Genomic DNA, 13,142 nt, shown 5'->3' on the forward strand with positions numbered 1-13,142 from the left:
TTTTTATAACATTTTTTTTTTACTTTTTATAACTACAATATATTTTTTAAAATTTTCTGTTATTTATCTCGAAAATTAAATTAATAATTCTAAAACAACAAAATGACATTGTCATCGATAATATATATTATATAACATCCAAAGTATTCATATATTATCGTCCAAATATAATGAAAACATCACATATATTCTATTTAGCTATATGTTTAATTAAGAAAAACATATTACAAATGAGCGCAACTTGCTAGATATTTGAAACGACGTTCTCTACATCAACCTTCTCATTAGTAGTAGTCCTCATAGCTCAATTTTTGGCTGCATTATCGATTGAAAAACGGTGCATTCACAAAAACTTGTGTACAACCGGTCAACCGTACAACCGGGTTGACCTGCACCCAAAATATTGTTATTTATAAGATTAAGGTTAGGATACGGGTTCGGGTCAAGATCTAAGTGAGGAACTTGTGTACAACCGGTCAACCGTACAACCGGGTTGACCTGCACCAAAAATAGTGTTATTTATAAGATTAAGGTCAGGATACAGGTTTGAATCAAGGTCTAAGTGAGGATGCAACCCGATTGTACCCAAGATCACCTCTTCTTAATTTCCACGACAATGGCTTGGTTCCTTATATACTTTATCTAATAGAGACTCATAAAAGAAAAGCTCAGGTGCATAGTATTGAATATTTCTTAGGGGTTATTGCCAAAAAATACATGTAGTTTGTCAATTTTCTGGTTTATAACATGACTTTATAATTTGACCAGAAAATACATCAATTTTCAATTTAATCGCAATTATAAAATGACTTTATAATCTGACAAGAAAATACACCAAGTTTCAATTTATTCTCAATTATAACATGACCTTATTTAGATTATTTTTCATCATAGATGTATTAATATTTATTGTATTTATATTAAATTGTTATGTATAAAATATTGTTAATTGATTGATTAATTTTTATAAAAATTAAGTTAGATGATTAATTATTTCATAATATATATATATATATATATATATATGTGTGTATTTTTAAGCCATCAATATAATATCTTGTTACATTGCATATATATATATATATATAAATTTGATTTTAATATTCTATTAATATATTATAGATATAATAAGTATTTATTTATTTAAATTATGAAATTATAAAATATTAGGACCAATAAAAAAATTAGGTACATATATAATAGAAACTATGTTAAAAAGTAAATATATATGTATTTATATATAGTATATTGTGAGATGAAAAGAAAATTTAAAATATTTAATGCATTAAACTTGATATTATTATACTAAATTAATTACAAGGTCATGTTATAATTGAGAATAAATTGAAACTTGGTATATTTTCTGGTCAGACTATAAAGTCATGTTATAATTGCAATTAAATTGAAAATTGATGTATTTTCTGGCAAAATTACAAGGTCATGTTATAAACCAGAAAATTGACAAAGTATTTGTATTTTCTGGCAATAACCCCTATTTCTTATTGATAATATCATATGTTGCGTTTCTTTTTTGAAGAAAAGTCTAGTTCAAAAATTCTACATTAAATATAAATTTCATTGAGATAGGGGCAACTCTTTGTGTTGAACATTTGCAGTAGGGGAGGATCTCCACATACTCAACACTTTCTCTTCTGCCAAAGCAAAACACTCTTCTTTTTCTACAACTTCTCCATTTCTTTTCAGCCACATTATCACCATTTTCTCCAGCTTCCTACCATATTTCAGCAGAAGTTCTATAAATGGAAAAATCGCGTCGTCGTCTGCATACCAAGTAATCTCAACTGTACGTAGCTGCAGAAGACTGGACTCGGGAAAATCTGTTTTAGACTCCAAGAAATTTGCTTGTTCGTCATCACGAATAATTTCCTGCAAAAGTTGTGTTTACAACGTTGAACACGATATATATTAATTATGTGAATTCAGCCCTAAAATATTTAATTCGAAAAAAAGTAAAGATGTGATCACTTACAAAGACGTCGTGGTGATCACCTTCACGCAGATCACTGTGTTGAAGGACTAACATCATCATCCTAGGGAAAACTTGGAGAATTTCAACTATCTTCTCAACTTTAGTAGCATACAGTTTTAAACACCTTGTGCTCGATAATGATGCTAGCATACAGTATTTCTTTTTCATATCTGCCATCACCTGCAAAAATCAAATAGCATTGTGATCATAAACATTACAACACATCAAGCATAAAAACATCATACTAAATCTGCCATTGGAGTCGGCCAAGAACAAGTAGTGCAAATTCACGGACGATGAATAGATAGAGTTAATTATATTACGGGATGCGTTCTCTTTGGTTGCAAATTTATCGTAAAAAAAAAAGGAATAACAAAATATGGGAAAGTTTTGCAACGTCCACCATTTTATCTCATATTATGGTGTAAATTACTCCCTCCGTCTCGCAAAGCGTGACCCACTTTCCTTTTTGGGTTGTCCCACGAAGCTTGACCTATTTCTAAAAATAGCAAAAAATTTACCCTTTATTCACCTTTTTACTTTTTCACCTACCACACTTAACACACAAAATACCAATTTCTTAATTCCCGTGCGGAAAAGAAATGGATTACGCTTCATGGGACGGAGGGAGTATAAAAAAAAATCAATCATACATTTTATCAATCATGCATAGTAAACTCCCAATTAGAAATATCATCTTGAACTTAATTGTGAAAATATCGAGCAATATCGAAAGAAACTACCAGAAGTCGCTAAAGTAATTAAATACTACTTCCCCTGTCACAAAAAATAGTTCATTTTTGCAGCACACAAAAATTATTCTCTTTCTATTATTTGAAATTTTCTATTACCATTTTCTTCACTTATAATACATTAATTATTTTTATTAAAACTCTCGTCGTCTACCATTATTTTTAGGGGATACCAGCTAGACATAGCTTGATAAAAATGGGTATATAATTCGAATAAATTAATACTAGGTAATAACAGAAAAATTCAAAACCAAATTACCTCAAAGTCTGATGATAACGTGACAGTTTCAACTCGAGTAGGATGATCTTGCCCCAAAACATCTTCAACCAATTCATAACCAGGAGATCTCCCATGTTGATAATCTCGAGAGAGATCAAACTCAAAAATCGCATTTCGCAAACACGACACATCCTCCACCACACATTCACGGTACATAACTCCCAAAACCTGCAACGTCTCAACATTAGGCGCGCAGATGTCCATGACTTCTTTCATCTCTTCATAATCCAAATCACCATCGTCGTCACCATCGCCGCGTTCGTATCTCTCAACCACCACCTTCTTCAAGCTATCCGACACAATACTCAATCGCCCGCCACCCCCAAAAACACGCAGAATCAACACTTCCAGCCGCGGCGCGCCGCGCAGGACTCGGCCGACGTTGTATCCTCTCAGCCACGAGCCTTCGATCCTCAGAACCCTAAGCCGATCCCAATTCACGCCGCCATTGATGCTCACTACACAACCTGCGAGCGAGAGCTCCCTAATCGACGAGCACGAATACAAGCGCTGCGGCAGCCAGTATGTCTCACGAAAAAGGCCCTCCTTGGCGTCGTCGCCGTCGATCAGATCCAGGATCAGCTCCTCCACCGCGTTCTCCGCCGCGAATCGCAGCCACAGATCGAGAATTAGGGAAGCGGACCAATAATTCCGATAAGAGCGGGATTCGTATTCTCCTGATTCGTGGCGATGGTAGTTGAAAGCGAGGTCGAATCTGGAAAGGCGTGCGCCGTTCCAGAGAATGAGAGCGAGGTCGACGAAGTCGAAGAGTGGTGCCTCGCGACGGTAGAGGAAATCGCGATCGTGGAAATTGAGGGTAGGCACGGTGAGCCAGAAATCTCTCCATCGTTTGGAGAGAAGGGTTGTTCGAACAGCGTATTTGGTTGGGAGGAATGAAAAGATTAGATGAATTAATGAGTTTGGTAACTCGCTGAGTCGGTCCGGGCATGCTTTTTTCTTTCGTTTCTTCATTTTTCTCAAGTGGAAAGGGGTATAAAATTCTCTGCTAATTAATTTAGAGAGAGAGAGAGAGATTAGGAAGATGAGATATGGCTTTGCTGATATCTCTTTACATGGTTTTCAATTTGATTGTGTCAACACGATGAGTAAGACTCGTTCCCAGATAGTAAAATAGTTCAAACCCAAATGGATCTTAAATTCAAGCAATCTTGAGTTATTGAATTGCATGTTTTAGATAAGATCTTAATCTTAGAGCATCCACATGGATCGATTCATACGACTGCCTCGACTCAGTCCAAGCTATATGTCGGTCGATGGAGGCTTGCTCGACTCTCCCATTTTTGCGTTGGGCGTACGTACACGTGCGATTAAAAATAAATTAAAATCTGATTTTAAATTCTAACGGCACAAACATGTACACATCCAAAAACAAGGCATTCTATTCAAGTGGTGGAATGCGTGAAGAATTCACTGACAGAACTGAAAGTTCATGTCCATGTGCTTTGAGAGCGACGTTTATTCCTCGCTCCAATAAGACAAAAGCGTCGGAGAGCGGTGATTTTACGATACCGGTATCGGGCAAAGAAATTTCTTCTACCCGGCTAATAGGTAACAAGGCGGCGAAGGCAGGGACCAGGGCAGCAGAGGCAAAGGATCACAAGCCTCGATGTCCTTCACCAAGTTCTTGAACTTTATGGGTGAGATGCAAGCAAATCTCGCCTCAATCGCCAAGACCAACGGGGAGAAGAATCAGCTCGAGCGCGAGGCAATGGGCAACAAAATTATTTTTGTGGATACATCGAAAATGAAACTAGAGCAACAAGAAATACATACACAACGGGTGACTGAAATTTTATCACGAAGGGGAGCTGGATATGATTGATTTTCATATTAAATTTATGTCATTTAATTTTATGTAATTTACATTTTGGAGTATTGGCCTATAAATACATCAACTTTCCCAATTTTCTAGAATTTAACACCATCTTTAGTTTTTGCCTCATAATACACCAACTTTACAATTCTTCTAGTTTTTCCCATGACCATCTTCTGAAAATTCTAAACTATTCCCAACATAATAAAAATTGCAAAATAACCCCAACAAGAACAAAGCCAAGACAAAATACCCTAATTATGAATTCTAAAACAGTTTAACAATTAATCAGGCCCAACATGCTTCCGTAACACTTCAAAATAATTCTTAAATTAAACCAACATTATACCTTTGTCGACTGGTCTTCTTCAGGAGTCGGTCTTGTTGCGTTTTACGGCTCGTCTGCCCACCTGGCACGCACCAACCACGCACTCGCAAGAGATGGTTGCAACCCTTCTCCTTCACTAAGTGCCGACTAAATAATATGTTGGAAAAATAAAGAAAATATTTTTACTCAACCCGGAATAGTTGGACAAAAACTAAGCGTTTATAGAGGAATTATATAAAAATTAATTTATTTCATAAAATACTCCCCAAGGGAGGAGACTAACTTGTTTAGCTACACATAGTAGCTAATACTTGTGTACATAAAAATAAAAGGAACTAAAACTTAAAACGAAAAAACTTTGAAAACAAGAAATTAAAAAAAATACAAAGATAATTTCTAGAGAGAAGATGTGTGTTGTGTGAAATGGGTGTGATTTTCTGATCATCTTCTTCTCTCCAGCACTTGGGTATTTATAGAGGTCTGATACCCTCTATTATTGCTTGGTGGTTGGCCTCGGATGCTATCTTCGTGGCCAGCTTGCTTGAAGTTGACAGCCACCTTCTTTTGTTGGCCATTATTGCCGACACTTGTTGGTGTTGTCACATGGTGCTGGACCCTTGCTTTATCGTCTTGTGATAATGCTGGTTGGGGCCGGCTACTTTTCTTTTCCACTCACTTTTGTCCTGAAGCTTTTGGTGAGTGGTCCTCCTGTTCTTCCACCCACTTTTGTCGTTTCTTTTGTGGGTGCGATCCTTGCTGTGAATCACATGATTCACTCTGTTTTGTCGGCCACCTTACTTTTTTGGTGCCCGTGGAGTCTTTCCCTTTGGGGTCTGACGCTCGTCATGCTCATCAGACCGGAACCTCCTTCTGTCAGGTTTCGGAAGGAAACCTTTGCCGAATTCTGGCTCCTTCTGCGACGAACATTGATCGCAGATCCTTTCGATCCAATGGCTTACATGAGCCATATTGCAGAATTTGCGACGAGTCTCCTTGCTCCCCGCTATCTTGTTTCCCCATATCGTTTGCCTTTTGTTTTCGAAAGAATTTTCGGCAAACTGGGTTGTGGTTCCTGTCATTGTATTAACCAGGAACGTTCCCAGATCTGAGCTCTGAAAGAACTTGAATCTGGACTTCATTTTGTCCATCTCTGTAAGACAGACCCAAAGACCCCATGCTCGTCTCGTGGAGATTTGATCCTCCGTAAATGTTGAGACGATTGCGGCATTAAACTCAGGAACTTTGATCCGGTTCAAGGCTCCCGTATCTGGTCTCCGAAGCTTAATGAAATGGAAAGCCTCGTAGATTCCTTTGCCCACTGGTTCTGGAGCTGCACTGAAAAAGTACAATTCTAGAACGTCTCCCCTTTTGAGGGACTCGTTGTTCTCCCATGTATCGAACACCGTTTTCTGGATCCATTTGGGTAGACCCTTGATTTCGGTGAAGGCCGGAGAAGTAGTATAAACTGAAGCTAATGCCCCAAATTCATACCATTCTTTAACATCGTTTGGATTGGCTCCTGGAGTCATCCAAACCCTTGGATATTTCCCTGCAACATCAACCCGGCAATTTCCCGGATTAATGTCTCTCCTCGTGAGAAGTTTCTCCCACCTATCTTGATACATCTGCCAAGAAGGAGAAGAAATAATAAGATTAGTATCAACCTTAACTTGGCCTGTCATGGGCCTAAGGCTGATCTCTCCCTCTTTTTCCCCAGAGGTGGAGGGTTGACATGTTGATTCAGGGAGTGACCCCTTAACAACATCTTTTCCTCGAGCGTCCGGCTGTGAAGCCATTCTCTCAGGACTTGGGCTAGGGGTACTTGAATCCCCTGCTACAGGTAATCCGCCCTGTACGGAAAGCATTGCTTTAGCCCGATTTTCACGGACTGCGCGCAAGAGCGGCTTTTCAGTTGCTTCCTGAAGATTGAACATCTTCATGAAACAGACATCAATTTGGCTAGATACTTTGGCTTCATCAGCCGCTTGTATCTTTCCTGCTTGTTTAGTGTGTAGTACACACTTCTGCCATTCTTGTTGTAGCAGCTCTAGGCTTTCAAAGAGCTGCCCCTGTATTGCCTCGATGGCCTCCGCTTCAGGGAGCTCCATCCCTTGTAAGGAAATCTGCAAGAACATTCTGATCAGATTTCAAAATGACAATATCATAATCATAATATTGGCATTCTGCTTGCCATCTAATTAATCTAGCCTTTTCAGGTTTAGATTCAAACTTTTTTGTTAAGAAAGCTTTAACGTTAGTGTTATCAACTTTCAAAACGAATTTTTTAGCCAGTAAGAAAAGCGGCCATTTTTTAAACGCCTTCCGCACTGCAAAGAATTCTTTCTCGTTGATGTGCCATCGCACAGCCTCGTTGTCGGAGAAAAGACCGCTACAGTATCTGCAAGGTTCTTCTCCATATGGGGTGATCTTTGTGAGCACTGCTGCCCACCAGAAATCACTTGCGTCCGTGTAGAGGACCAAATCATCCTCGTCTTGTGGTATTGAAAGTTTTGGGAGATTCTTGCAAATCTCTTTCAACTTCTTCATACCCTCTCGATGTTCTTCCTTCCAGATGAATGGAACATCTTTCTTCAGTAATGGACTGAAGACCTTTCTGTGTTCCGCAAGGTTTTTGATGAACATCCCTGCGAAGTTGACAACTCCGAGAAAGCTTTGGAGCTGTTTTTTCTCTTTGAGATCCTCCGGAAATCCCTGGACTTTTTCCACAATATGATCTTGTAGAATTATCCCAGATTCATCGATCTCGATCCCCAGAAACTCCATTTTCTGAGTGGCTATGACTGCCTTCTTTTCAGACAGCACAAGTCCTTCTTGTTGACAAACATCCGCAAAGATCTCCAGATGCCTGACATGTTCATGAATGTTTTTTGATGCAATGAGGATGTCATCAATATAAACAAACATAAACGAAGAATAATCTTTGAAGAGATTATCCATTTTCCTTTGGAATATCTGAGGCGCATTGGCTAACCCCATTGGCATGACATTCCAGACATAATGTCCTTGTGGAGTTGAGAAGGCTGTGAACTTCTTACTCCCTTCCTCCATGCGAATCTGGTAAAAACCTGACTTGCAATCGAATTTTGAGAATACCCTTGCACTTCTGATGCAGTTGATAAGGTGTTCTCTGCTTGGGATGAAATATCCGTCAAACTCAAGAATATCATTAATTCCTTTGTAATTAATGACCAGTCTTGGTTTTCCTCGCTTGATCTCCCCATGATTCCTCACCAGAAATCCCGGACTGCTGTAGGGTGATCTTCCATCTTCGATAAGTTTTAAATCAAGATGCTCCTTGATTATACTCATCATATCCTGTTGATCTTGAGGGTTCATCAGGATAGGCTTGTATCTTACGAACTCATGCTCCTTTCCAGTTTTGACTTTCAAGGTTGCTCTGAGCTGGTTCTTGTCCCACCATGCCAAAGGATCCTCGTGATAACACTTTTGGATTCTCCTTTTAACGTCGGCTATGGACACCTGTTCATCTTCCTTGATATCCTTGTGTGATATCAGGGATACTTTGAGGATTTGAATTTCCTCCTCAGAGAGATCTGGAAATCCCTCAGTTCTGCATTTGAGCAAAACCTCGCCGAATCTCCTTTGATCCTTCATTTGAGGTCTCCGGAGTCTGCCATCATCACCACGCTTGCTGCGAAATTTGATTGGCATTGAACGATGAAAAGCTCCTTGGAGCCTTTGCACAATGATTTTGTGGTCACAATTGGTTGTGAACACAAGTCTCCTGGCCTCATTATCTTGTATAAATCTCTTGAAGCTTTGCAGAAAATTATTTCCCAATAATATATCCGCTCCGGTATCATGGAAATAAATTGGTGGAGTCTTGACCTTGTACCAAGGTGTCTGTCCTGCTCCGCCGATCAATATTTCCGTTTGCTTTACTCCCTTTGATAGGAGCAAAATCTTTTTGGAGAAATCCCTTCCTGCAATTCGAGGTAGATCTTCTTCCACTTCTACTGGAAAGACTCCTCGTTTTGCTGTACAGATTCCTGCTCCCGAATCCACATAAGCAGCAAAATATTCTGCTTTGAATTTCTCGTATAACATCCCAACAGAGATGTATTTTGAGAATGGACTTGTCATTAGATCATCAATCTTTGACGTCCGATTGTGATCTCCATTCCTCCTGATTTCCATGACCATGGTTTGTATTTGTCAAGGAAATCTCGTCCTAAGATCAGGACATCTGCTTCTTGTCCGGCTTGGCCTTCGGTCTGGATTTCAAAATCGTACTTGCGACTTCTGGCTTCATTTTCTTAAGATCCTGCCTAATATCTTCAGCAGGAACCAGCTGGATCTCCACCTGATTACTTGTAATCTCCATTGGAAGCGCCATTTCTCGGTTTGTGACACCAAAATAGACATGATGCTTCCTCTTGGATGGAATCAAGCTATTAAAAACTCGATTCAATCTCCCATTGGAAAACCCTTGGTATGTTTGTACCTCTCCAGTTTCCCTATTGAGTTTCTTTACGAGCTTTTTCACCACTTCTTCCTGTGGAATCAGAAAATGGCTAGAAAAACCATTCTGATCCTCCTTCTGTGTGTGGTGGACCTCGTGCTCCTCTTTAGTCTGACTCGTTTCCGGTTGATCCATCGGTCATTTCCGAATCCTCAGAACTAAAGATCTCTTCTTGCTCATATATACTCTCATCAGAGGATATATCTTCAAACTGATACACGGGTATCAATTTTTGGTAGAAGATAGCGTCTTCGATATCCGGTGTGGATTCGAATCTTCTCATCTCCCTTTTCTCGTTGTCTGGGCAATTGGTTGAAATATGCCCCTTTGCACCGCACGTCCAGCAGTTGCAATCCTTGAAACTTTCATTTGCTTTGGCCTGAGTGCGCCTGAAAGTTTTCCTCGCCGGGATTCTCTTTTGATTTGAGAATCTGTTTCTTGATGGTCCGCTCCGTTGGCCTGACTTGTAGGAGCGTGCCTTCTGTCTGGTCCACATAGTTCTTGGCTTCCAAGAACTCCTTCTGGACTTTCTTTCATAGGGTTGGTACCTATGTTTCTTTCTACTCCTTCTTTGATAGAGCAACTCAGCACCAATCTCTGTTGGAAGATCAATGTTGTCGCACATCAATGGAGATTTCTTGTTGAGCTTCCTCAATCTCTTGAGATTCCTCAGGTCCGCTGCCTTCTGGCACCATTCGGACAGCTTCTTGTGCACGTATGACATCCTTCTTGATGCACTATCAAGTGGATATTCTCCTGGTGACACGTACTCGTTGATGAGCATCTCCCTCCATGGACTCGGGAACTTTGTGAAAAAGAGGTCCTTGGCGGTTTGAGCATCAACAACCCCCATATGAACATATAGGGTATAAAGACGTAGAAATTCATCCAGAGCTTTTGGCTCTAGCACCACTAGCCTTAGATTGTAGAGTGCCTGATGATATTTCTTGCGCTTTTCCTCTACAGATCCCTCGAAAAAACCCATTCCCAAGAAATGGATCTTAATCTGTTTAGTAGCTTCCTTAATGATGTCATAAGGTTTCGTGCTAGTAAACAGTTCTTCCCTTGCTGAGATGTCGATTTTATCCCAGTATTGTTTTGCCATTCCTGCCAGACTTGCTTCGAAGATTTTGGCAAACTCCTTTTTATCGTACTCTATTGTGGTGACTACGATATTCAATGATGAAGCCCATTCGTTGATCAGATCCTCCCAATCTTTGAAGCTGGCTTCGTCGATGTTGAGAATCAATCCGTAGGGATGGATTGGTTCAAGTGTGGCCTTTCCTACAGGAGTATCCCGCATCTGTGGCCTGCGTCTTTTGGTTCGTTGGAAGTGGCTTGCGTCATCTGAAGCTCCACCTCTTTTTGACGAACTTTCTTCTTGGTGCTCGGTTTTGGGCACCTCATCTCCTTGGTTCATCTTTAGATCAACCATGTTGAGGTTAGCAAAGGATTCTGCTAACTCCTGTAGATCTTCTAATCCGATTCTGTCAAGGCTATTCATGATATTTGCCTTTCATGATTCGGATTATATCCTTCGGCTGCAACTCCTTGGGTGCTGCATCAAATATAGGGGAATTCGTCGGGTCGTTGGACCATTGCTTCCGAATTTTCCCGGAACATGGTTTTCGCCTTTCGATTTCCTTCATCCTTTTCTGGATATCACGCAAGAGGGTTAATATTTCCTCTTGTTTGAGTGATATTCTGCTCAGCTCCATCGGTAGATCGTATAGCTTGACGCCATAATATTCCACCGTCTTTTGGATCTCCCGCAAGTTGACGTTGTCGGAAGAACTTGGCTCGATCTTTTGGTAGCCTGGAAAAGCTACACTCGCCTTGTCTTTTGGTTCCATCAGTCGTGAGACCAATGGGCATCCTCCATGTTTTGTTCAATGGTCGCTCTGGCTGCGGCCATTCTCATGAGATGCTGATGATAGCCCTGGATACTCGCGATAATATCGCGAATAAGCTCGATATGTCCTCCTCGTCTTAGGTTGGTGACGAGAACTCGATTGTTCCATCTTAGGTCACTAATAAAGTGACTGATTTCAATCTCCAAATTTTGGAGAGAGTTCCTGTAGTGTACACATCTCGGACACTCGTCCGGATCCATAAACTTTTAATGGAGTCTCCTCCCACATGGGTTAATAATAAAATAAATTAAAAATAATATAATTCCTCTATAAAAACCCGCTCTGATACCATTTTAAACAAGGATCTTTTAAACTGTTTTTGCTTAAAAGTACGTGGCGTTGTCTCACAATCCAGACCCAGTTTACCGAAGTAACCTATCGGGCACGAGGAAAGTTTCCAGCCGATATACCATTTAAGCCCAATTTTAAACATATTTTAGGTATAAATTGTCTTCTAAAATCAAGGTTTTAGGGGTCAAAGTGCAATAAATTTTATAATGGGGTAATTTTTGAATATCCATACTTTGGGCATGGGAAATTCCAGAAACTTTTGAAAGTTTATGTATTATGGGGCAAAATCTAAAGTTGGTGTTATAAACTAGAATTTGGTCATAGTTGATGTATTTAGGGGCAATAACCCCTTACATTTTAGTAATTCAAATTTATGTAATTTTAATTTTAGTAATTGTCATATTAAATTATGAGTCCATATGATAAGTCAACTCAATGCAGCATATAATATGAATGAATCAAGTATTGACTCAATCAATATGAACGCGACTCATGAGTTTTTGTATTAAAAGTGTTCTAAAATTTAATTTTGGCATATTACAAAGTGTTTATACAGGCACTCGCATACATGTACGATACCAACACCCCATTCCAAATTTCCAACCATATTATATTTTTTAAATTACCTTATATTTCATATTTTTTTAAATCACCTTATATTAATATATACTCCCTCCGTTCACGAAAGAACTTCCCATCTTTTCTTTTTGGGACGTTGACAAAAAAATTTCCTACCTATTTTTGGACTATACCCCACCACTTATAATTACTCTTACTTTTCACAACTCTCAATATTAATTACTCCCTCCGTCCCACCGAAAGTGGTGCACTTCTTTTGGGCACGGGATTTAAGGAGAATAAAGATTGTAGTTTAAAGGTGTGTAAATGTGTGTGTGACCACATTGTTTGTAGTGTAAAATTATTACCAAAAAAAGAAATGCACCACTTCGGTGGGACAACCCACAAAAGAATACGCACCACTTTCAGTTGGACGGAGGGAGTATAACACATTTTTATCACTCTCAATACACTTAATTACATTTTCTTCACTCTCAATACACTCAACAATATTTTTTCTTAAAACTCATGTCACTCCCTCCTAGGAAGTTCTTTCATGGACGGAGGGAGTATATTTTTTTATTCTTTTTTGCTGTATTCATTGTCAGAAATTCCCGATTTTAGCTAATTAGTGGATAGTAGCATATCAAATTATTACATAAATTAAAAAATTGTAGAGCTCAATTTGTAGA

General features: G+C 39.2%; 1 protein-coding gene across 1 annotated transcript; it reads right to left on the bottom strand.

Annotated features, from left to right (window-relative positions):
* Positions 1 to 1,523: 1,523 nt before the first annotated feature.
* Positions 1,524 to 4,214, bottom strand: LOC130991698 (putative F-box/LRR-repeat protein At3g18150). The gene is made up of 3 exons (XM_057916055.1): positions 3,002 to 4,214; positions 1,991 to 2,170; positions 1,524 to 1,887 (listed from the first exon to the last, which is right to left on the bottom strand). Exons 1-3 carry the CDS (start codon positions 3,992 to 3,994, stop codon positions 1,576 to 1,578), a joined length of 1,485 nt encoding a protein of 494 aa, XP_057772038.1. The 5' UTR covers positions 3,995 to 4,214; the 3' UTR covers positions 1,524 to 1,575.
* Positions 4,215 to 13,142: the final 8,928 nt, after the last annotated feature.

Source organism: Salvia miltiorrhiza, chromosome 7 (genome assembly GCF_028751815.1).
Source record: "Salvia miltiorrhiza cultivar Shanhuang (shh) chromosome 7, IMPLAD_Smil_shh, whole genome shotgun sequence".
In the NCBI taxonomy this organism is placed as follows: Eukaryota; Viridiplantae; Streptophyta; class Magnoliopsida; order Lamiales; family Lamiaceae; genus Salvia; species Salvia miltiorrhiza.